Below are 26,958 nucleotides of genomic sequence, written 5' to 3' on the forward strand. Positions count from 1 at the left end.
GGTAAGGATAACACTTAGGGGATGATAGAACAATCCGATGTAGAACCGAGGTCCCTAAATTACTATGGTGAGCAGAACCACCCAATCAGTTGAGACTACTTACTATTATGTGAGAAAGAAATAAACTCTTATCTGATTTGAACCATTGTATTTTGGGGTCTCTTGTGCCAGCTACTTAGCCTATATACTAACAGAATAAAAAAGGAAGGAAATGCCCATAGGAATGAAATATTAACGGCTAATATGAGAGAACATATTCTTTCCCTCTTATTATCTAAGAAGGACAAATTAAAATAACCATGAAATAATATTTGGACATTACCAGCAAAAGCTAAAAGACTGATAAAATTAATAAAATCTAGTTTTAAACAAGTATGTGAGGAAACTAGCATTCTTGTGTTGAAAATGTAAAACTGTACCATGTTTGGTGAAAATAACAGGACAAGAGTGCAAACATATATAGATAAGAATGATCATCACAAGATTATACAAAACAAAAAACTGAAACCCTGGTGGGATTGGGTAAATAAATTCTGGTACCTCCATATAGTAGAACACTATGAAGACTAAAAATGATGGTTTGAAAGACAAAGGCAAATGATCTTTTGTCATGATAGCAGACCATTTAACACATAAGATAAAAAATTAGCTTGTGCTCTAGGAAAGCATAAATGAAAAAAATGACACAGTATAGTTTGATAAAGAAGAATAAAATTTATCATTTCTGAACTCTATCAGGAGAATAATTTTGTAGCATAGAAGATTAACATAATTTTATCATTATTAATGGCCTAAAGTGCTTTGTTAAACTGAATCAGATTTTGATAGAGGGTAAAAACTGTCTTTAAAAGTAAACTTTACACCATGTAATATTACGTGACAGATACAATTAGAAAGGAAGTCTATTGTGAGAGTAATATACATATAATTAGGAGTTTATTGTTATTTATGATTGGAAATAAATAACATATGATTGGAAAATAATAAAAGTAAACTTCAGTTTTACTAGCAGAAGCTTGACTACTTTGAGTTCTCGATCTATGAGAACTATTGAGAACACAATGCCCTGCAGCTTTGCTCTACTCAAACCTTCCTCCTGAAATAGTTTTAAATACTGGAGGAAACTCTTGAGTATTTATTCCCCAAAGATGGTGGAGAAGCCAAAAGCCTCCAGTCTGGTGTTTTATCTTAAAAATTCATGCACGTTTGGCATTCTACCCTAGTTTTAGTACAACACAATTATGTGTTAAATTTCTAATTTAATTAGTTAACATGTTCCCCCAAATCATTTTTGTAAAATCGGCATTGAAGAAACCATTTATCTTATGGCCTTTTTCTAGCTACAAAATATGTATATAATAAAAAGAACATAGGCTTTGGATTAAATCCTAGCTCTGAAGCTAGCCAAGTTATTTACCCCAACTAAGGCTCCATTTACTCTTCTGTATAATGGAGGTGACAATGCCTAGGTATGGGGTCTTGATATAAAAGAATAGAGTAATATTTAACAAAGTATGCACCTCTGTCAAACTTTATTCCTTACAATATAATGAACATTTACATATTACCTTGTTTTCAGTTATGACTTGACCATGATGCATTTTAACTATCAATTACTATTCTACTAGCTTCCACTTTATTTAACAATTAAATTAATACCTGTAATTGTGCTTCCCTTAGCTGTTGGCTGGTAATTTGAGCTTTTTGTTGCATCATATTTTCAATTCGTTGGTTGACTTGCTTTTCTTTCTTGAGCTCATTTCCATAAAATCTGGACCCCTACGTAAGAAAACAAACAAAGCATAAGAAAAGTGTCAGAAGGAAAGCATCAGTAGTATAACCATGGTGGCTAACAGTATAGACTACAATCAGAATAACTGAATTCAAAACTTAGCTCCACTACTTACTAGCTAGGAACCCTAAAACTACTTAATTTTTCTATGTCTCAATTTCCTTGCCTGTAAAATGAATTTATAGTTACCTAGAATTTTGGGGGCAGTATTTACACAGTACAAACTCTTTGAGATGAGTACAATATGTTACTTAGAAAGTAACAATGTGTCCTAGACAGGACCCACGGGGCATATCCAAGGCCTTAGTCATTTGGGTCATCAGTCACCTCCTTCACTTTTACTTAAAAAGCACTTAAGGGGCGCCTGGGTGGCTTAGTCAGTTAAGCATCTGACTCTTGATTTCGGCTCAGGTCATGATATCAGGGTTGTGACGTTGAGCCCTGTGTCGGGTTCCATGCTGGGCATAGAGCCTGCATAAGACTTTCTTCCCCACCCCACCTTTTCTAAAAAAATAATAAAAAATATAAAAATAAAGTATTTAAAAAATTTTAATGTTAGCCATTAAAGAAAATGTAGAAAATCACTTTTAGAAAATTACCTATCATCCCATCACTAAACATAACATCTACATCTATCCACTCATCAAGTTGATGGAAATTTAGATTGTTTACTTTATGACTTTTATGAAAAATGCTGTAATGAACATTTGTATATACATTTTTGCATGGACATATGTTTTCACTTTCCTGAGGTACCCAGAAGTGGAATCTCTGTGTCATATGCTAACTCCATGCTAAAGCTTTTGAGGAACTGCCAGACCGTTTTCCCAAGTGGCTGAACCATTTTATAATCCCACCAGCAATGTATGAGGTTCCAATTTTTCCATATCCTTACCAATATTTGTTATTGTCTATCTCATAGCCATTCTAGGCTATAATAGTGTGAATGGCACCTCATGTGGTTTTAATTTGCATTTCTCTGATGACTAATGATGTTGAACATCTTTTCATGTGCTTATGAGCTATTCTTATACCTTTAGTGAAATGTCTTATTTATATCTTTTGCCCATTTTTTATTAGGTTGTCTTATTAATAATTTGTAAGAATTCTCTCTATATTCTGGATGTAAATCCTTTATCAGATAAATATTTTGCAAATATTTTATACTAGTATGTTGCTTATCATTTTCTTTTTTAATTGTGTCTTTGAAGTGCAAAAGTTTTGAAATCTGATAAGGTCTGACTTGTCGACTTTTTCTTTTATTGACTGCACTTCTGGTGTCGTACCTAATAAATGCTTGTCTAACCAAATGTCTCAAAGATTTTCTCCTATCTTCCAGAAGTTTTTACTGCGTTAGCTCTTACATTTCACTCAGTTTTGAGTTCAACTTGTGTATGGTATGAATTGAGGGTCTCAGTTCATCTTTTTAGCATTTGGATATCCAGTTGTCCCAGGATTATTTGCTGAACAGACTATCCTCTGCCTTGGTACTTTTAGCAAAAAATCAATAAAGTATCAATACAAAAATTTACTTCTGGACTCTTAATTCTGCTCCATTGTTCAATACGTCTAACCTTATGACAGTACCACACAGTCTTGATAACTGTAGCTTTATAGTAAGTTCTAAAACAGGAAAGTCAAAGACTTCCATGTTTTTCCTTTTCAAAACTGTTTTGGCTATTTTATTTTATTTTTAAAGATTTTACTTATTTACTTGAGAGAGAAAGAGAGGAAGGGAGAGAGCATAAGTAGGGGGAGCAGCTGAAGGAGAGGGAGAAGCAGGCTCCCCACTGAGCAGGGAGCCTGATGTGGGGCTTGATCCCAGGACCCCAGGACCATGACCCCAGCCGAAGGCAGACACCTAACCAACTGAGCCACCCAGGCACTCTGGTTTTGGGTATTTTAGATGTTTTTGCATTTCCACATAAATTTTAGGGTCTGTTAATCAATTTCTGCAGAAAAAAAAAAGCCTCTGTAATTTGGATGGGGAATTACATTGAATCTGCAGATCAATTTGGGGAGAACTATCCTTTTAACAATATTAAGTCTTCTCATTCTTGAACATGTAATGTCTTTCCATTTATTTATTTTTTTAAGATTTTTATTTATTTGACACAGAGAGAGATACAGCAAGAGAGGGAACATAAGCAGGGGGAGTGGGAGAGGGAGAAGCAGGCTTCCTGCAGAGCAGGGAGCCCGATGCAGGGCTTGATCCCAGGACCCTGAGATCATGACCTGAGCCAAAGGCAGATGCTTAACCGACTGAGCCCCGTCTCTCCATTTTTTAAATCTCTACCTGCCCTCAATTAATTTTTGTAATTTTCATGGTAAAACTGTGGCATTCCTTTTGAAATTCCTTAAGAGCTTCTACATGTAACATCATGTTATTTGTGAAAAGATAGTTTTAGTTTTTCCTTTCCAATCCAAATGCCTTTTATTTCTTTTCATTGCCTGACTACACTAGAACTTTAGGACTATGTTGCATAGACGGCATGAGAGGGGGCATCCTTGCCTTGTCCCTGATTTTAGGAGAAAAGTGCATTGTCATGGTATATAACCTTTCTTTTATATTGTTGGATTTAGTTTGCTAACGTTTTGTTGAAGACTTTTCTATTTACAATGATCTATAATCTTCTGCTTGTCTGGCTATGATGTCAAGGTGATACTGGTCTCATAGAATGAGTTTGTAAGGGTTATATCCTTCTATATTGTCTGAAAGGACTTATGGAATACTGGTATTATTTCTTCTTTAAATGTCAGATAAAATTCATCACTGAAGGGAGGCCTGGGTGGTTCAGTCAGTTAAGCATCTGCCTTTGGCTCAGGTCGTGATCCCAGGGTCCTGGGATCAAGCCCTGCATTGGGCTCCCTGCTCAGCAGGGATCCTGCTTCTCCCTCTGCCTGCTCTCCCCTTGCTTGTGCTCTCTCCCTCTCTCTCTCTCTGACAAATAAATAAAAAATCTTAAAAAAAAAAAAATTCACCACTGAAGCCATTGTGACCTGTTTTTTTTTGCTGGGGGGGAGGGGTACAGGGAAGATTTTTAATTACTAAATTATTTCCTTGTTAAAGATCTATTTAGATTTTCCATATTTTCTTGAGTCAGTTTTGCAAAAATTGTAAATTTCTTGAAATTTGTCCAAGTTATTGGGATTTGTTTTAAAATACTCCAATCTCCATCTCCAAAATTCAGTAGGGAGGGTAACATAGATGAAACAACATTTTCAAAAATGTTGGTAACTATTGATGGTGGGTGAGGATTACCCAGGAATTCACTTTAGTATTCTAATTTTGTGTATGTTTAAAATTTTCTGATAAAACTTTTAAAGAAGTAAACTGCATTGCTGTGAAGCAGTAACAACTAGAAAATTTCAATTTAAAAAAGATATTTATGATGAACTTCCCATCCACCCACACTAGAGAAATAAGATATAAAATATATAAATATGTTAATATATTAATATATAAATATATGTAAGGCATATAAAATATAAATCATATATGTATACATATATGTATATGATTCATACATGTCAATCAGATGATATGTATCTATCATTCTATGATTGATATGTCTATACAGTTGAACCTTGAACATCATCATGGGTTTGAACTGCACAGGTCCACTTATACATGGAGTTTTTTCAATAAATATAGTACAGTACTATAAATGTATTTTCTCTCCCTTAAGATTTCTTAATAATATTTTCTTTTTTCTAGTTTACTTTATTGTAATATATAATACACATAATATACAAATTTTGTGTTAACCAACTGTGTTGGTTAAGATCTTCTGTGGTAAAGCTTCCAGTAAAGCTGGAAAAGCTGGTAAAGCTTCCAGTCAACAGTAGGCTATTAGCAGTTAATTTTGGAGGATTCAAAAGTTGTACATGGGTTTTCAACGGTGTGTGTGTGGGGAGGGGTTCAGTGATCCTAACCCCCACATTGTTCAGTGGTTTATGTGGTAGAGCAAAGTTTTGAGAATACCTAAGATACCCTTGAAAAAGAACAAAGAGCAAAAAAATAACTTGTCCTAGCTGTTATCAAGACTTATTATAAAGTACTGTAATTAAGATCATGTCGTAAAGATACAACAACAAATAATCCAGTGGAATAGAAGAAAGCACTGCAGATCAGTAAGAGAAGGATGAACTATTTAATAAGTGTTCCCGGGACACAGAGAAAAGAGAAGAAAGATAGGGAAATCCAGGATGGCTTAAATATTCTATTTCTTAACCTGAAAACTAGGGGCATAGGTTTTATTCCTATTTTTAAGTTTTATGGTTAAAAATTCACAAAACTCTCAGAGAAACAGAGTAGTACAATAAACAAATATATAAAACTATCACTGAGATTTAACAACAAACATTTTGCCTTATTTCCTTCATTGATTTAAAAAAAATTTTTTAAAAGATATTTGATAGAGACAGATAGTGACAGAGATAGTGAGAGAGAGCACAAGTATGGGGAGAGGCAAAGGGAAAGGGAGAAGCAGGCTCCCCGCCGAGCAGGGAGCCGGACATGGAGCTTGATCCCAGCGTCCTGGGATCATGACCTGAGCTGAAGGCAGACGCTTAACCGACTGAGCCACCCAGGCACCCCCTTCATTGATTTTTTTTTAACTGAACTGTTTTAAAGTAAATTACAGATATAATGACATTTAACTATTCCATACAGTATTTTATTATGCATCTTTAAAAATAAGGTCATTGTGGGGCACCTGGGTGGCTCAGTTGGTTAAGCATCCATCTCTTGATTACAGCCCGGGTCATAATCTCAGGGTCCTTAGATCAAGCCCCATGTGGGGCTCCAAGCCAGGTGTGGAGCCAGCTTAGAGATTCTCTCTCTTTCCCTTCCTTCTGCCCCTCCCCACTGTTCGCACGTGCTCTTTCTCTCCCCCCCAATTTTTTTAATTAAAAAAAATAAAAATAAGGCCATTTTCCTACATAATCATAATAGCATTTTCACAGCTAATACAATTAACAATAATTCCTTAATACTATCTAGTACACTCACCGTATTCAAATTCCCTTAAATGTTCCAAAAATATTTGTTCAAACCAAGATCCAATCAGGATCCATATATTTTGTTTGCTTACTTCATCTCAATTCTTTTACTTTTAAAATGGTATCTCTACATTAAACCCACTTAAAATAATTTTTGCTCAACTTTTTATTTTGGAATTTCCAAATTTTCTAACAGTTGGGATAGTACAATAAACATCCATATGTCCTCACCTAGATTCCTATTACGTTTAGTTTCTCCCACAACTCCTATGTATATGCACACAAACACACTCCAACTCCTATATGTGCACTTGCACAAACATGCATACACACGAACACACACAAATGCTCCTCTTCCTCTTTTTGGCTAAACCATTTAAAAGTGAGTTGCTGTGGATACTGGTATGCATTTCTTAAGAATAAGGATATTTTCTTAAATTTTACACCTTTCTACATGGATATTTCATAATACACAAATGAAACAAAAAATGTTAGAAGAAAACATTTAGGACTTTGGAGAAAAGCATATGTAGTTGAATAATTCAAGTACATATAAAAAAGCAAACAAAAAAAACTTCTGCACAGGAAAAAGTACCATAAGCAAAGTCAAAAGATATACAATAATTTTAGTGGAAAATTGTGCAAAGGACAAGAAGAGACAGTTTGCAAAAAAAGGAAAATACAAGTGACTTTTTAAACCTATGAAAAGATGCACTATCTCACTTTTCATAAAAGAAATGCAAATTAATGCTACACTATATTACTGTAGACTGACAAATCCAAAAGCTTAGTTACACACTGTACTGGCACAGTTGCGCCATGGTAATACACTCTCATGTACTGGCAGTGAAAATTTAAATTGATACATCCACTATGGAGGGCAACTGGCCAATTCATAAAAATTGCACATGCATTATCCTTTTTTGCTATCTGTATTTGGTAGGATAATTCCACTTCTAGAATCTCTCTTACATGTGTAATGTTATAAAATACAAGGTTATTTTTTGTAGTACTGTTGCTAAAAACAAAAGACTAGAAATGACTTATATGTTCATAAATAAACATTCTGACTGGTTCAATAAATTTTGTTATATTCACACTGCAGGCATAAAAATGAAGATCTTTACTTATATAGAAAGACCTCCAAGTTACAGTAATTGAAACAAAAACAAAAAACACAACAATTACAGTATTCTATTAAGAAAAAGGGTGAGAAAAGAACACGTATGTTATTTTACTTTTACATGCATACTATGTGTATATGAGGCAGAAAACTGGATGGCCAGAACAAGAGTAAAAGAACAGAAGGGAGATTATTCCATACCTATTTGTTTTAATAAGATACATTAAAATATTAAAAAATACAATAAAAAAGATATTTAAAACTTACTGATTTTATTTTAAACAGAAAGTTAAAAAGTTACTAAATTAGTGATAGCAAAATTAACAAGAAACATACTTTTGTGGCTTCCATTATAATTTTGTTAATCTTCTCTTTATCTAATCCTTCCATTCCAGCTTTATTATCATTAAGTCCCACCCTAAGCAGAAAATCATCTTTGTGATTGCCATTCTTCTCCTTGGTGCTATCCATGGTGTAAACTTAAAGCTTTTTTTATTATCTGAAAAAAACACAAAAAATAAACAGTGCTTTTTAAAGCATTCATGGTGAGGAGGTAGGCACTTAAAAGTTAAAATGATATAGAATCAGCCAAACAAGTAAAACATTTAAGAATTTTTAGTCATTGAGAAATTATTACTCAGATTTTTAAATTACTATCCCTAGATTATTGTACTTTCAGAGGGAAGAAAGGAATTAACATTTCCTGCAGGTTTTGTGCCAGCTACTATGTTTGGCACTTTACACTTGAACCTCACACAGCAACCCTGCCCTGAAAGGTAAATGTTATTATCCCCAATATAAAGAGAAAAGAAAGCTGAGTCTTAGAACATGTCTACTGACACAAACTTGCTAATAAGCGACAATATCTGTGTTGAAACCCAGGCCTGAGTCCAAAGTTCATGTTTTTCACATATTAACACACTGTATAGGAAATAAATACAAAATAACACTTCCTCTACTAAACATAAGTTCAACAGCATTCATTACCTACTGTATACAGAGTTCCTTTTTTTTTTTTTTAAGATTTTATTTATTTATTTGACAGAGAGAGACACAGCGAGAGAGGAAACACAAGCAGGGGGAGTGGGAGAGGGAGAAGCAGACTTCCTGCTGAGCAGGAAGCCCGATGCGGGGCTTGATCCCAGGACCTGGGATCATGACCTGAGCCGAAGGCAGACGCTTAATAACTGAGACACCCAGGCACCCCAGAGTTCCATTTTTTAAAGCAGTGGAAAAAATATAGAAAAAATAATAATCTGTTCACTTCTAGAAAATTATTACATTTTATGATGTTATGTCACTTCTAAAGTTAAGAAAAATCCTTTTAAATAATAATTCTTTACTATCTTTAAATAGTTCTTTATTGTTTACTTTCACATATATTAGCTTTTTAAAATATTTATAGTAACCATGCAAGACAGATTTGGTTATTCTCATGCTAGGGAGATAGAAATTGGAGTTTCAGGAAGGTTAAGGGAATTGGCCATCCTAAGTCAGCCAAAGAGCCAAAGAACTGGTGTGAATCCAAGTCTTACTTCAAGTTAATACAGCCGCCATAACATCACAGCTGCTTCCAATTTGAGTTCACTTATGCTCTAAAGAAATGACCAGGTGCACAGCTGCCATGCATCTAACAACAAATTATGCCAGGGATTTCTTATTTGCAAGATTTAGGGAGGGCTCATTTATTCTATTTATTCTATGCTGCCTTAAGGACCTTTTCTTTTCCTTTTTTTTTTTTTTTTTTTTGGTTGACATCCATCACCACACAGTTATACAATTTCTTTTCTTGTGGTGAGAACTTTTAAGATCTAATCTTAGCAACTTTCAAATATATGATACAGCATTAACTATAGTCACCATCCTATAATTATACCCCTATGATTTATTTATTTTATAGCTGGAAGTTTGTACCTTTTGACTACCTTTACCCACTTTACCTACCCCAACCCCACCTCTAGCAATCTGTTCTCTGCACCTATGAGTTCAGGTTGTTGTTGTTTGATTCTACTTATGAGACAAATAAATCAGAAGGACTGGGAGTAGGAACCAGATATCAGTATTTTTTAAGGCATGCTCAGGTTATTCTAATGTGCCCAAAATATAGGAACCACTTGGTACTATAGTTTCCCAGTGCCCAAGAGAATATAAGCTAGTTTTCTCTTTTTATCATATGACTTTTCTCTTCAACTATCGCATTCAGCCTAATATCATCCTTTATTTTGTTATGCTTTAGTAGCCCAATTACTTACCATTTTCTAATAAAACTGGTGAATGTAATTCATTCATATTTTCCCCAAACCAACACCACTGAAGAGTGAAGATGCTGAATGCAGACATACTATATTTAAGTTGCCTTGTCCTTTATTTTTTTTAAAAAGTTATTTGCTTGAGAGAGCACGAGCGGGAGGGGCAGAGGGAGAGGGAGAGATAATCTCAGGCAGACTCTGTGCTCAGCACCAGAGTCCATCTCAGGGCTCTGAGACCCTGAGATCATGACCTAAGTTGAAACCAAGAGTCAGACAGACGCTCAACCGACTGTGCCACCTAGGCGCCCCAAGCTGCCTTGTCCTTTAAGTGATGAAATGCATGAAAGGAAAAGAAACATTTATTGAATGCCTACTATTGCATAAAGAATATTTTAGTTAGCCCAAAAACTCTGAGAAGAATTACTTTTGGTCCCTAATTGGGTCAGAAGAACTCGGTTATTACCAGCAATGCTGGCACCAGGCAAAGCTGTGGCAGGTAAAGTTAGTTTTCAGCTATCTTCTGTCATGTTGATGCCCAATTACCAGACCATTTATGTCTAGTTTCATGATACGTTTACTATTCTCTACATGTTAATGACTTCCAAGTTTATAGCTACAGTCCAAATGCCCATCTGGCATCCTAAATTTAACATATCCAAAACTGATCTTGTCATCTGCTTCCATCCCTCAAACCAGTTCCACTTGGATGCAGCCTTGAGCCTCATCTCAGTTGATGGCAACTCCATTCCCTTCCAGTTGCTCATGTAAATAACCTTGTCGTCATTCTTGAGCTCCCTCTTTCTCATACACCCCATGAGTGTATGAGATCTCAATCAATAGTTATGACCATCAATTTGTATGACCATCCAGATGGTCAGCAAATCCTATGGACTCTGCTTTCAAAATGTACCCTGAATTTAACCTATTGTGTATTGTCATTGCTTTCACTCTAGTCTGAACCACCATTATCTCTTGCCTGGATTAATGCAACAGACTCTTAAATGGTCTATTTCTGCCCTCCATGTAGGCAATTATCCACACAATAGCCCAGCCTGATTCTTCTAAATCACAAATGAGGTCATATCACCCTTCTGCTGAAAACTACAACAGCACCCCAATCTTACTCCAGAATAAAAGCCAAAGTCCCAACAGAATCTGGATTCCAATTACCTGTTACCTGTCTACCCTCTTACTTAATACTCTCCCCCCTGCTCACTACTCTCCAGGCACACTGGTCTCTTTGCTGTTCCTCAAATCTGGTAAGCACGTTCTAACCTTGAACTCTCTCCTTTAGGGTTCTTCAGCTAGCTATTCTCTTGACTAAACTCCCTTCAAGTCTTTGCTTAAATGTTACCTTCTCAATGAGGATTTACCCTGACATCCTTATTTAAATTTCAGCCTGATTAAATACCCCCCTCTTCCCAATGACCCATTTTTTTCATAGCCCTTATCATTTCCTAACATAGCAATAAATATAGGTTTACTTACTATGCTCATTGTCTATCTCTCCTGTGAATATGGAAGCTCCAAGAGGGCAGGGAACTTTGCTTTTTGTTTGTTTTAACTGATGTATCCCAAAAGCCTCAAACAGTACTTGGCACAAAGTAGGTGCTCAATAAATCATTTGTTGGATGACTAAACTCAGTTTATAACATTTTTTCATTCTTTTATTCACATAGCAAGGTTACACAGCTATGTTAAAAGATTGTGACAAAAACTACTTTTCTGAAGTTAATAATTTTAAAATACTTGTAGTTTTTCCTCATTTCAACATTAAATATGTAAGGACAGATATATGAACTAAACTACCTTTGATTTTATAAACCTTATTTTCCTAGGATATTTGATAGTTAAAATGATTAAAGCTTTTGGGACATATTTTGATTTTCAGTTAGAATGCTTGCTAGGTTCCATTAATGTTCAAAGGATTCTAGCTTATATTTATTCTTTGGGAAATTAAATTGCCTTGTTTAATTTCTTTGATTAAATATGTTCCAATTATATCTAAATCTACAAAAAATTATTGGACAAAGTTAATAAAACATACTAAGTTTTACTATACTTGAATTCCTATGAGTTCCTTTTAGTACTATCATTTATGTCCCTGTGGTGAACCTGCTTTTGTTTTTATTGGTTAGTGTTTCTGTTATTTTCAAATTTCTAGAATCTCTCATTAGTCCTGGTTATGTCTATTCTCCCCATTAGTTCTGACTGAATTTCTTTAGACATTCATAAATTGAAAGGGAGAGCTAGCTCCCAGCAGAGATGATCACATAATATTCACAAAAGATGCACAAAAGATTATCACAAAGTATTTTCCATATTTTTCTAAAGGAAGTGAGATTTAATACTACTTTAAATGGCTTTGTGAGGGAAGTATATAAGTGTCTAGTGGCATCTGGGATATAATAAACTCTCAATCAATAGTTATTATTAAAGTTAAGCCAAATTTCCAGGGCTGTGATAATCACTAGTCTGACTTTCCTTACTTCTCTCTCTTCAAGATACAGAGACTGTGGAAGGAAAAAAGGTTCACTGTAAGCAACCTCAAGAAAAAGCCAAAGTTCACGGATCACATAGATGAAATTTTGTCTTGCTCCCAAAAAAACTATTTGTCCTATGATTATGAAAAAGAAAATAAAACATTTTTATAGCTTGATACTACAAAGACAGTCTGTTTCACTTCAACTCAGAAGCAGAAATGGTTATACACAATGCAAAGGAAAGAACTTGGGTTCTTGTGGTTTAGTATATTGGTTTAAAAGTACATTTTCTCTGAAAATATTCAAGTTCTTCCCAGTCTGATTCTACCACTAACTATTCAGGTTACCACTTAAAAAAATATAAGGCCAACCTTTGTTTTTGGTGGTAGTAAGGATGGAAAATTAGATTTTTAAGCAGGAGTTGTGAGGAACAAGTTTTGGAGTGGTAGGATTTCTCCTACCTATAAAAAGCTCACAAAACTATGTAAACAATATCACAAGTGATTAGCACATTGACCAAAGTCACCTAGAATAAATCTACCAGAAAATGTGCAAAACATACTAAGGATAGTGAGAGAGATAAAGGAGAGAAGATAGAGAGAGCCGGGGGGGGGGGGGGGGGGGCAGAGATCGAGAACAAAGATAGAAAACTAAACTACATTGAGTTCCTAGGTGGAGCTTGCTTCCTATTTCTAACACACATAAATAACCAAACCCAAAAATTCTTCCAGAAAAACCTGTATATTTCTTAAGAACAAATATTATTTTTAATCCTCTAAATGTTCAAATATTTAACAGGTTTGTTTGAACAGATTAAACAGATTAAACAAAACTTCAGGCTGTAATTAAATGTTTTTACTATCTACATTTAAATACTATGAATTAAGAATATTACCCTAGTTTTAAAGTAATTTCCCACTTAATGCCTGACTAAAAAATTCCTTTTTCATTTTCATTTATTGTAAAAATATTTTTAAAATTTTCAAGAAAATAAAAATCACAACCCCCAAATTTTAACAGATTATTTTCTATGTTCCTCTCCAATTATTTTACACACACCTATGTGAACACACGTACTCAAACTACATGCACACAATTTTTATATGATGGGAATGAAGGCATGGATGCAACTTTGTATTTCTGGCTTTAATTTTTAATATTTTTGCAAAATAAGACAAACAAAAAATTCAAAATTATTTCAGAATGATTTGAAAGATTTTAAATGTATATGTATCACCAAGAGAAATAATAGAAATAATGTAACTCGGTGGCACCTGGGTGGCTCAGTCGTTAAGCATCTACCTTCAGCTCAGGTCATGATCCCAGGGTCCTGAGATCGAGCCCCACGTCGGACTCCCTGCTCCGTGGGAAGCCTGCTTCTCCCTCTCCCACTCCCCCTGCTCGTGTTCCCTCTCTCGCTGTGTCTCTCTATGTCAAATAAATAAACAAAATCTTAAAAAAAAAAGAAAGAAAGAATGTAACTCCACAGATCCCAAACCATGGGGATGTATGCTAAAAGAAAACACAAGTTTTCACCGAGGACATAAAGTGTTTGAGAGAACTATGCATATACTCTCTTCGATTGCCTTTTTCCTTCCTGAGCTTTCTAACCATTTAATTTATTCCAATGAAGAAGAATGGGACAGAAGGCTGTTAAAAAGCCTACACTCTATCTAATTCTATAGACATATAAAATTCACTTTTATATAATAAATAATTGAATTATCTGCTTCTTTAGTACAGAATGAAAAATATCCTGATACAAAACACATTCACTAAAGTGTCAATTCAATGGTAAATTCTCCAAAGCTCAGTGTATAAGTTCCTATTTTGATGATGAGTTGCATATTTGGTAAAGTCTTCCAGAATCTCTAACAATGAAGACTTTGTTTACACTCAGAAATAAGGGCACTCAGGACCTTTAACAACTGTGAAAAATTAACTTTATATCTTATAGAAGTTGACTGTTTCTGAGGACATTGATTCATTAACACGAAGGAAGTATACCAAGAGGTTCTCTCTTTGGGTATTAGATCAAGTCAGCAAAAATATTTACTTACATAGAACTGATACTGTACAGACTAGTACACAGTAAAATGCATAAATTTTAAGGGACAGTTGAAAACGTATGTTCTTAGAAAAGGAGAAAAGGGTCCTCTTGTAGTACCTTTTTTGGTACTGTAATGGATTTTTTAAGTTCTACAAGCTCTAGTGTTACTTTCAATATAAAATTGCAAATGAAGTCAGGATAATAGGTGGGGTTACACTACTAATAAGAAATTGAGCTATTATACTATTTATTACTATACTACATCCTACATTATTGGAAGGATAGTATTTAATAACAAAGTTGTACATGATATTATTTTATTTTCCTATCCTGGAAAAATGATCCTTTCAATTATCCCCTCTGCTACATTGTTCTAGTGTGTCCTTGATACTGTTCATGATATTATTTCTTGATCCAGTGCTGCTGATTTCTTAGGTTTGAGCTCTAATTAGTCTACTACAGGAGTTTATTTATTTATTTATTTTTAAAGATTTATTTATTCATTTGAGAGACAGAAAGGGCACGCACGTAGGCAGGAGGAGGGGCAGACGGAGAGGGAGAGAAGCCTCAAGCAGAGCATGGAGCCCAAAGTAGGCCTCTATCCCAGGACCCTGAGATCATGACCTGAGCTGAAACCAAGAGTCGGATGCTCAACTGACAGAGCCACCCGGGTGTTCCTCAGAGTAAGATTTTAAATTATATCCAAAATATTCCCAAAATAATCTATAGAATTCTACTTTAGGACATGTATATTTTTAAAAAGTAAATATATGCTAAATGTTTATATTAACAGATAATTTTAACCCTTAATCTAAAAACGCACTTGTATTATATAATCTTAACAGGTAAGCAAGATGCATCTCGGCCTTTGGAGGACACCATAATTTTATTTAAAAAAGGAAAATGAATTCCATGCCGTGGTTTCCTTCTGGAATTTTTTTTTTCTAATCTAGTAATTGTTGGAAATGTTTTTCTCTTCCTGACCAGGCCTCAAAGGGTGAAGAGTCAAAGTAGACACTGAAATCCACTTATTTCAGCAGAGATTAGAACCACATAGCTTGTTACCTCCTTTACTCAAGTCTTGAAGCTAAGAATAATAGCAACCTAGTTTTGGGATTTAAAGTCTGGCTTCTCACCATACAACTATAATTTTTAAAAGGTTAAAATAAAATATTCATAATTATTAAAGTTAACAGCTTCAATTTCTCAGATTTCAGAATTTTAAACCATAATGGCTTTAGCATATTTGCAAAACCTCCTAAGTTCATATTTTTGCCAAAACCACTTACCTAACGCCAATAAATTATTACAGTTCATTCTGACCCTCTTATTTAATCTGCACATAGTATAGCATTATGAAACTGGTCAAATGTTGACAGTAGCTTCCAGCGTAAGAATTACTCATTTCTGGGGTGCCTGGGTGGCTCAGACGGTTAAGCATCTACCTTCAGCTCAGGTCATGATCCTGCGGTCCTGGGATCAAGTCCCTTTGGGGCTCCCTGCTCAGCAGGGAGCCTGCTTCTCCCTCTCCTCTCCGTTTGTGCTCTCTCTCGCTATCTCTCTCTCTCTCAAAAAATAAAATCTTTTTTAAAAAAGAATTATTCATTTCTATACTGCCAAATATACTAAGAAACAAAATTTAATCTACAAATGAAATACGCATTTTTTTTTTTTTTTTAAGATTTTATTTGACAGAGAGAGACAAAGCGAGAGAAGGAACTCAAGCAGGGGGAGTGGGAGAGGGAGAAGCAGACTTCCCGCGGAGCAGGGAGCCCAATGCGGGGCTCAATCCCAGGACCCTTGGATCATGACCTGAGCCAAAGGCAGACGCCTAACAACTGAGCCACCCAGGCACCCCTATGCATTTCTTTTTTTAAAACAGATTTTATTTATTTATTTGAGAGAGTGAGCAAGAGAGAGAACACAAGCAGGGGGAGCGGCAGAGGCAGAGGGAGAAGCAGGCTCCCCACTGAGCAGGGAGCCCAATGCAGAGCTCTATCCCAGGACCCTGGGATCATGACCTGAGCTGAAGGCAGACACTTAACTGACTGAGCCACCCAGGTGCCCCATACAAATGAAATATGCATTTCTTACTACTACTAAGATAATTACCTTTAAAAGTACTTCATAGATGGTAGGAAAATGAAGAAAAAGTTACAACAAATGAATATCATAATATATAATTAAGTGATCACTTCTTACAAATAGAAGAAGCAGAAGCAGGAGTGATGGGATGTCACACATGAAAATGAGTTATAAAAGAATGTGACTTCCATCTCAGATGTTCTCATTCTCATGAATTACTCACTCTGGGGAAACCAGCTGCCATGTGAGGCAGCCCTGACAGAAGGTCCATGCGAGTGAGTTTGGAAGCAGATCTTCTTCCAGTCCAGTCTTCAGATAAGACTGCAGTCCTAGATAACACCTTGACTGCAACGTCATGATCCAGAGACACTCAGTTAAGCCATGCTGGGATCCTTGATCCACCCAAACTGTTAGATAATAAATGTATAGCTTACTTTCAAATTCTGTAATTATCTCATTATGGATCAGCACTGTACACAGACCAAAGTTTGAGTAACACTGCTATAAAACAGTTGTATCCTAAAGATTATTAATGTCTTCATTTGAATAAAGGTGAAAATTTTAAATATACTAATAATCAACCTGAATAACTTATGTCAAATGCCTTTTCCTGCTAGAATTTGTGTAAGAAAAAAATAAGGCAAGTGTTTTTTTGTAGTATCTAATACAACTGAAATATAAATTTCAAGAGGGCAAAACCTGGTACAGTGCTAGGCCACTGAGCTTGTTCCTTAATAAATGTTGAATGAATGAATGATGGGCAGATTAATATACAGAACATAATACAATTAATGGTAACACCTCAGTGAAGTTTTTTTAAATGCACTAACTATAAAAAAGCAATATTTGGATCTTACATGTATATTACATGTATATTTCTATTTCATTTTCCTAAGAGATGAGGAAACTAAGGTGTGAAGACTTAGATGTATCTTAGATAAGTTAACAATTGGTGGATTTGAGATTGTATTTCAGGCCTAGCTTCAAAACCCTCATGTTTAGCCATTACATGATAAACACAAAGAAGGTAAAACAGAAAATTATCGACATCTTTTCAAAAAGGAACAGTGGTTTTTTTTCACATGGAATGTGAAAGGGGTATAAATGATAGATAAAATCATTTATAACTGTAATATAAAACAAAATTTATGGCCTAAACTTACTTTTAGATGACATCATGATTTTAAAAACTCTCTAAAAGCCTAAGAAGTCTCTAAATGAAGAATATGAAATAATGACAAAGAAACTAAAATAAAATTATTAAGATATGATGTTCCATTCAGACTTTACTAAAATATATTTAGGAATCAACTACAGACCTTTCTAGTGATCCAAAGGGTAATATATTCAATAATCATGGCATCTAAAACAAACAGTTCTCTTCTACCCGGGACTGCCTTATGTAATAATACCAGTAAAAATCAATTATCTAAAAAAGCCCTACATTTCTGCCTAAAGCAACACAAAATAAAGGGAAAACATTATTCATAAAAAGAACGAATTTTCTCTGAAAATGAGAGTTTCCGAAATCTGGTCTCTGTACAAGTCAAAGTAGCAGCAGAAGTGATTTCTTGTTTACAATATTGTCAGTGGTTTCTTCCTTTTTCAAGATATATCCAACCTCTCTAAAGCTGGGGGGGCGAAAAGATGAAAATAAAAAGCATCAAATTCCATAAAGGTTGCGAAAAGATGAAAATAAAAAGCATGAAATTCCATAAAGGTTGGCCATACTTGCTAAAAATACATATGAATAAATGATAATATTTTCAAACAACTTACCATATGCTAAGCAGGTACTAAGTGTTTAAAAAGCATTCTCTCATTTGTTTCTCATGATTACTCACTAATTTAGATATTATCTCACTAAAGTATATACTGGTAAAATACATAAGGGAATTGAACCTTAGAGAATTTGTGTAATTCACCCTTGATCACCAGAGGTGTCCAAGCTGAAATTCAAATCCAAAATTCTGTCTCCGGAGCCCACATTCTTAATCAGTATGCTAAATATTTAACTAAGATGACAGCAGGTTTATTTTACTTTTTTATTCTTGAAAGATATTTTCATCAGATATAAAGTTCACAGGTCTTTTTCTTTCATTACTTTAAAGATGTTGCTCCACTGTTTTCTAGCCTCCATTACTTGTTAAGATCATGATAGTTCATACTGTTGTTCCCTGTATGTGATGTGTCATTTCTTTCTGACTGCTTTCAAGTTTTCTCTTCATTTTTGGTTTTCATCAGTTTGGCTATGATGTGCCCAGGCACCATCCCCCCCCTTCAAAAGACAGAGCTACTCCAGGTTCCTGTATTTTGCATGAACACTTTCCCTTACTCCTGCTTCCTCTTCATCTGTCCTTTTAAAAATCTGAAGGTTTTCTCTGTCCCTTGACATAGAGCAGCAGTGCCTTCCTCATCCTCTCCCATCCCATATTGCATATATTTACATTTTTTCCCTAAAATTACCCCCAGGGAAGAAGAGAAAAAAACGCTTCCCGAGACTTAAAAATATCCCGACCCTTTTGTCAAGAAGGTGGACTAACAAAATCTGTTTAAATTATGTACCTGTTTAACCTCTATCTGCAGTATCATATACTAATCTTAATCACAAAATAGTTTGGGTTTCATCCCATAAAAAACTAGCAATAATCACTAGAAAGAAGCAAAGGTCTTTTTAGAAAAGGCCTTCGTCTCTGGAATTTATTAGCATTTTTTCCTAGATTTTCACATGTCTGCTTGCGGGCAAAAGAAAATATTTCTACATGTAGGGCACTGATCCCCTTGACTTCACTTTGGTTTTTGATAATTCTCTCAGATCATGACTTATAAAGTGTGGTTCTACTGTGAAATGCTTGCTATTGTGGGATCCTATGATAGCCATGCTTTTCTTATGTAAAAAACTAAAAAATTCTGTTAATATTTTAGGTATTGCTAACTATTCTCAATGGGCAAACATTATATACTTTATAAAAGATTTTTTATATATCTACTTTTATACATCTATTTTTTAAAGCAAAAATTTCACTGGATTGGGTAAAGATAAATGAACTAGTAGTATATCAATATGTACTTTGATCTTTTTTTTTTTTAAGATTTTATTTATTTATTTGAGAGAGAGAATGAGAGATAGAAAGCACGAGAGGGAAGAGGGTCAGAGGGAGAAGCAGGCTCCCTGCTGAGCAGGGAGCCCGATGCGGGACTCGATCCTGGGACTCCAGGATCATGACCTGAGCCGAAGGCAGTCGCTTAGCCAACTGAGCCACCCAGGCGCCCTGTACTTTGATCTTTAAGACGAATGCCTTATTTGTTCAAATTATTATTATTTTGGAATTACAATGGCTAACCCTTTTACTTGAGATAGAAGGAAATCCAAACTAGTTTGTGTTTGGTTATAAAAAAAGATTAAGGAACATAGTTAAATTAACCTTTGGTATAAAAGGATCTATTAGATCCAGTTTTAGTTTCTTCTTTGAGCAACTTTACTGTAGGCACAGATATTTCATATCGTATTTTTTCTTAGAAATCTTCCAAAGAACAAAATATTAAATTTTTAACAGAATAAAATTCACTCTATCTTGCAACTTCTATATGGATTTGACTCTTTTATAAATTGAAGATACATTATAGTGATCCCTTTATAAATGAAAGATACATTATGGTATCTTAGGGATCTTACTTTCCTGTATCTTGAATATTTTGCTATTTCATTATCCTAGGAATTATTAATCATTATTCATCATTTATGCTAAAAGATAAAATCATAAGAAAGTGAATAATGGAATCACCAGAAAGATGACCTGGTAGTGAAATAAATCATCATTATTATATCACCCTTCAGTTTTCTAATTGTGTTGCCCACAGTAGTACATCTTTGAAGGAAAGTATAAGAGAAGTATAGAGACACCATTTTTGCAGGGGGGTGGGTTTTGGTAGCTTTCACTGATAAAAGCTTTTAATGAAAGCTAACCATAGTTGAAAGTTCTGAATTTTTCATTTTCTGCCCATACTGGCAAAGAGAAGAAAACTGACAGAAAAGTTTCACAATTATTAGACAAATAGGAAGATGAATGTAAAGAAACTAACAGCACTCTTGACTATAATGATGGTGAAATTGATCTTACAAGCAAAATCTCAGAGTATGAATTTTCAGATGATTCAAATAGATATCTTCTCAAACTTAAGAATCAATGAGTAAACAACGAATTTTTAAGAAAAGCTAATATGGCATCCCCATCCAGTTAGTCACTCAACAGGAAGGACTTCATCACAGAGTATTTTGCAACAAGAACTTGGAACATCCCAAGGACATATGACAGTGTCCTTTCATCTTTTATGATATTTATGCACTAAAAGTTACTTAATATAGTTTGTAAGTCAACAAATGTCTAAGGCAGATGTGTATATAAAGGGGAAAGGAAGGAAACAGATGATGTAGAAATGAAAACCTTATTAGACTTGTACTTCTAAGTGGTGTTTGTAAATATAAAAATGAAAATATTTTACAATTATGGAGGAAAAAAATGGATGTCTTCTCTTTAACAAGATTATGAGATGTCAAGGTTTTCAATGTTACAGCATTTTGATGTTACAAGTGCAAGATAAAGAACCAGACATAATGATAAGCTAGAATTTATTAAAGAGGCATATTATACCTGGAATCTTTATTTATAGGATGGAAACATCCAGGATCATGCATAAAAGTTGATGAGCAGCTACTTGCTTTCAAAGGACATTCATTACTCATTTCAGGAAAACATAGAATAAAAATTTGTTTACTAAGTTTTAATTTTTATTGCAATTCCTAATAAAGTTATTGTTCACCATCCCTTGTTTGTTACTTCTCAAGGTTATTCATAAAATTACTCAAAAATATAAAAAATAAAATGCTGATAGATACCAATGACATTTTTTCCTGAGAAATACTCTTATATCAAGAGTTAAATCGATACATAATTCCTTTATCAACATTAGATAAAAGAATAATTGCAAAAGAAATCACTTAAATTATCTATAGATAATTAAAACATAGACTTGGTAGCACATCCCTTTAGTTATCATAGAAATACACTGTAAACTGCCTAAATAATATACTACTGCAGCCTAAAAATGTATGTGGATGAATTTTCTTCAAAAGAAAAATTTCAAACTAAAGAAAAACTATGCAACATACCCAGAATGTAATCAGGCTCTAACAGATTCTCAAATGTTTAATCATTTCAGGATAATAGTTGTCTTTGTTTTTGTTTTTTGAGTCTAAAATCAATTTTATATATATTGAAAGTACATATTATAAGTCTCCGAGTTTCAAAGTCTTAACTAGACTATTAATTAGCTATGACTTTGGGCAATTCATTTAACTTCTTTGAACTTTAATTTCTTTGTATGTAAAATAAGGATGTCTATTTTGCAGGATTTTTGTGAAGAGTGAATACTAAATATAATAAACCTAAAACAATGTTTAACATTGAGTAGGTTCTTAACAAATGATACTTATTCCTTACAAAAAGCCATGCTGGAATTTGGTTCTTTAGTCTCTCATTAATTTTAACCTGTTAGTGATTTTTTTCCTGAGCCTCGTTAATTGTAGTTCCTACAGCTTCCCTTTAATCATCAACCACATAAACTTACTCCATTCATCCTTAAATACTTACTGAACACTTACTGTGTGACAGACAATTTAAATCTTTACTTGTCCTTTAATAATGCTGTCACTGTTAAAAACATATCAATATCTTTTTACACTTAATTATTGCCTGTATTCCTAGACAGTAAAATGCTAGATAGCAACGAATCTATGAAATATGTGGTATATATCTCCGATTTTTATAGCACCCCAATCAGGACAATTACATAGCAAGTCTTAATAAATACCTTAAATGAGGATGAAGGTAAACTGTATATTCATAAGCTCTATCACCATAACAACATGTATAGTTCTACCACAGTATTTTTCAGCTTACTTGACTAAGGAGAAGAGGATCTGAAATTACAGTAAAAGTGAAACAATGAAAGGGCTGGGGAGAAAAACAGGAAGCAAAACCACATTTACAAAATAACCATTATGAGGATCCTATCAATATTTAAAAATACCATACTGCTTATATAGTAGGACTTTAACATATTAACAAGTGAATTTCTCAATATAAGTTAAAGAGATTAAAATTTAGAGACTGAAAAGGTTGAGGGTTAAAAACAGAAAGAGTGTACATGCAGAGAATGGGTATTAATAGCACTGTTCATCTATTATAGATGTGTACTATGTACTTTTTAGACTAAAGGATTTTTTACTGTTATAGTGAAATCTATGAAATACCAACCACCCCTGACAAGTTTTTATCCCACAAAACCAAACAGATATAAATAAAAGATAATGGAATATAATTTCAATTTTATTCAATAGTAAGAAAGAATATTTCTGCTTGGAACATGCCTGGCTTGGCTCTCCTCTATACAACAGGAAACATGATAAAAGGGTAGCCCTATATGCCCTTTGAAATTCTGTTTCTGAAATCACTGTCTTACTGCCAAATGTTAGAACTTTCTATGGGATGTGACATTTTCCTAAGTAGCTACATGCAGTGCATTAAGGTATCGATGAGTAGCCCCCTCCACCCCATACAGTTGTCCTTGAGTTAAAGATGTTAAAAATCAATATACAAGGGGGTTGCTGGAGTGGTGGGGGGGCTGGGAGGGATGGGGCGGCTGGGTGATAGACATGGGGGAGGGTATGTGCTATGGTGAGCGCTGTGAATTGTATAAGACTGTTGAATTACAGACCTGTACCTCTGAAACAAATAATACATTATATGTTAAAAAAAAAAAAGATAGTAGGAAGGGAAAAATGAAGGGGGGAAATCGGAGGGGGAGACGAACCATGAGAGACTATGGACTCTGAGAAACAAACTGAGGGTTCTAGAGGTGAGGGGTGTTGGGGGGATGGGTTAGCCCAGTGATAGGTATTAAAGAGGGCATGTATTGAATGGAGCACTGGGTGTTACATGCAAACGATGAATCATGGAACACTACATCAAAAACTAATGATGTAATGTATGGTGAATAACATAATAAAATAAAATAAAATAAATCAATACACAAGGGAATCCAAGATATATATGCAAAGTCACCTTAGGAATGAGAGTAACAGAATAAAACCTAGCAGTATCAGCATAATATAATAGTAATTGATGTTAATAAAACAAAAGTGTTTTGATCCAAATGGAGTATGGGTGGTTAGAAAACAGAAGGAAGAAAAAAGAAAGCAAGGAAAGTAACTATTGGCAGTGCCTACTTAAATATTCATCTCCATAACAGGAATAACCTAACTTAATGCTACTCATCATTTAGAATCATAATTATTCCCCTTGGAGGAAAACAAAAATATGAGATTAACATGTAGGAAGAAGATATCAAGCCTAGATTTGAGACCAGGAAACAAAGAGCAATCACAGAGCCTGAAAAAATGTGAAAGGATTAGGGGCTCCTGGGATACTGAGGCAGGAAACAGGATTGAAGTAAGAATTAAGAATAGCAATAACATAAGCTTCCCTTCTCTATTCCTATGAGTCAATTAAAACAGGATGGAAGATTCCATTACAGATTACTTTTCTCCCAGCTTCTCACTATTTCTCATCTACTCCTTCTTCTGCTTGTCCCATCACTGCTGCCAATGACTGCTATGGTAGACAAGGAATACAAGAGGGAAAATATTAACAGACAATAGTAATACACAATACATATAAACAATAGTAATGCAGGAGAAGAGGAGAAATGAGGAGAAAGAAACTAGTAAAGCATATGCAGGAAGGAAAGAGAAATTTCCGCAGCTGTCTGGCTATGGGGACCATTCATATGTAAAGAACGCACATAATCTGGTCAGATTAACAACAGGTTTTTATTCAACCAGATTTTATGACTAGCTTTTGGTCTTTTTTTTTTTTTCACCAAGTGCAAAAGTTTGTTCTATTACTCAAAAAATCTGATAGATCCTGTGAAAATGTGTTCAGGAAGCCATGAAGGGAGACTATCATGCACATACCACTTGTCAAAGCTTGCATAATCCAGCTGGAAGAAAGATTTTCCCTTTGTCTAGCAATAGCAAGCTGCCCTCACCAAAAAACAATTCAAGAAATCTGTTCACACTGCTCCTGGGCACTTTAAATTGCCCAAAGGACTATTTGAGGTTTCCTAAATGGTCTCTATTCAGCTACCTCCATCTCATGAATACAAATATGTTTCGGTAATGATTTGCATGTTTTCCCACTGGTTTGAAGCCTTTCCACATAGACAAGCTACTGCTTCTTTGGTAACTAAAATCCTACTGGAAAAAATCATCCCCATCTGGGGAACCCCTCCTGAGCTCCACAGTGACTGGGGAACCCATTTTGCTGGTCAAATATTACAGCAAGTCTGTGCTGTTTGACCAGTTCTACAGCATTTTCACTGCTACCATACTCAGTGTTTAGAACTAGTCAAACCAACCAAAAGCATCATCAAAACTCAACTGGCAAAATTTGTGGCAACCCTCCAACTCCCTTGGCCAAAAGTATCGCTGATGGTCCTAAATCTCACTATTCTTTAGAACTCATAAACTTTCACCCTTTGGAATAATTACTGAGTGCTCTATACCTCTAGCTTCCACCTCTTTTGACCTGCACCTAATAAAAGGAGATATATTTCAGTATTGCAAAGGCCGAATTACATCCCCCCAAAATAATTATGCTCTAATAGGGCAATCTTTTCACAGCACACTCCCGGAAGATGAAGCCCTCCAACACCACAAACTGCAACCTGGGGATTTCATTTCTTGGAAAAGACATCTCCAAAAAGATTCTCTTCAACCACATTGGAAAGGCCCTTATCAAGTGTATGGACCAACCTTGGGCCACTAAACTCCAAGAGTTGACTCCCAGATTCATGCGTCTCATCTAAAGAAAGCTCCAAACCCTGACTGGACCTGCAAATCAACTACTGACCTCAAATTAAAGATTTCCAGGAAATGAAGCATAGGACACTGAAGTAGACAGCTTCCCCAAGACGACAGGATCAGACCCGTATATTCTCTTCTTTCTGCCCTTGCCTGCAGCCAATGAGAAGCCACTACCACTTCCAACTCATTTTCCTCCAAAGAACTTTTGTTCAAAATAACCCCTCCCAACTTCCTCCTCTATAAAGTGAAGCTCTTCTCTGTTCTCTAGATGTGCCTATGGTTCACCATGGTCTGCCTGTCCAAAATTGCAATTCCTCTGCTATTCTTGAATACACTTGATTTTGCTGGCTGAATTGCTTACCTCAGAAAGTTGACGATCCTTTAAAGTTCATTCATAGACACTTGTGTAAACTTGGGGTGCCTACACTAGATATGAATATACCTGTTAAGATCTAAGTTTAACTGAAAACCATGAATTTGGAAGATAAGCATGCCAGATGTTAATCATAGATAGGTGAAATACAATCTTTTTTTGCATCAACACAAAAGATTAAGATACTATAGGAAGCAATCACCTCAATATTCCTGTATTCACTTTACACAGTGTACCCAGTTTTGTGAATACACTTGTAAGGGTATTTTACAATAATTCTGTATAAGATCACAAAAGATGAAAACATGCAAGTTTCTTGTAGTCCTTTACATTTCTGAAACTAGTGTTTACATGTTCAGACATGGACATAGATGCATTCACCACCACACAAATGAATATCCATTTTGATATACTTATGCAAATATTCATTCACAAATGCATTTAACAGCACAACAGTTGGGATATATATGATAAAAAGCGACTGGTTAAACTAATAATGCTATTTGTTAAGTTAGTATTTATTAAATACACATCCAAATTCATATGATTATTAAGGATGAAGCCAGATAGTTTTTATACCCAGGGACTATCTGCTTGCTCACTCTGAACTCACATGAATCACCATAGTGGCAGTTCTTGAACAGGCCTCACAGGAACATGGAAGAGAAGCTAATATGATTGATTAGTATTCAAAACACGGGGAACAATGCATTTAAAGGGTCAAGTAGTTCTGGTTAAATTGAAAAGGCAGAGAGGCTTGAAGAGTAGCTTTTACATTGAACTTCATTTAGGGGACACTCTGAATGTCATAAACACAGTAACAAGTTATTAAAAAAGATCAATTTATATTATTTTGAATAGTTTACATGATAA

At 34.8% G+C, this 26,958-nt stretch overlaps 1 protein-coding gene across 5 annotated transcripts in view; it reads right to left on the minus strand.

The window, feature by feature from the left end:
- POLK (DNA polymerase kappa) overlaps window positions 1–26,958 on the minus strand; it is a 67,075-nt gene that overhangs the window by 37,240 nt on the left and 2,877 nt on the right. For 3 of the 5 annotated variants that reach the window (XM_073905331.1, XM_073905329.1, XM_025892705.2), the window contains exons 2-4: window positions 22,658–22,766; window positions 8,256–8,418; window positions 1,660–1,779 (exon numbers count right to left, since the gene is read on the minus strand). In XM_073905331.1, coding sequence (XP_073761432.1) covers window positions 1,660–1,779; window positions 8,256–8,390 — 255 coding nt within the window. In that variant the 5' untranslated portion in view covers window positions 8,391–8,418; window positions 22,658–22,766. The remainder of the gene's footprint in view (window positions 1–1,659; window positions 1,780–8,255; window positions 8,419–22,657; window positions 22,767–26,958) is intronic. The other 2 variants (XM_073905328.1, XM_073905330.1) reach the window with 1 other exon arrangement.

Source organism: Callorhinus ursinus, unplaced genomic scaffold (assembly GCF_003265705.2).
Source record: "Callorhinus ursinus isolate GAN/ISIS: 27379988/994484 unplaced genomic scaffold, GSC_fseal_2.0 scaffold23, whole genome shotgun sequence".
Lineage (NCBI taxonomy): Eukaryota > Metazoa > Chordata > Mammalia > Carnivora > Otariidae > Callorhinus > Callorhinus ursinus.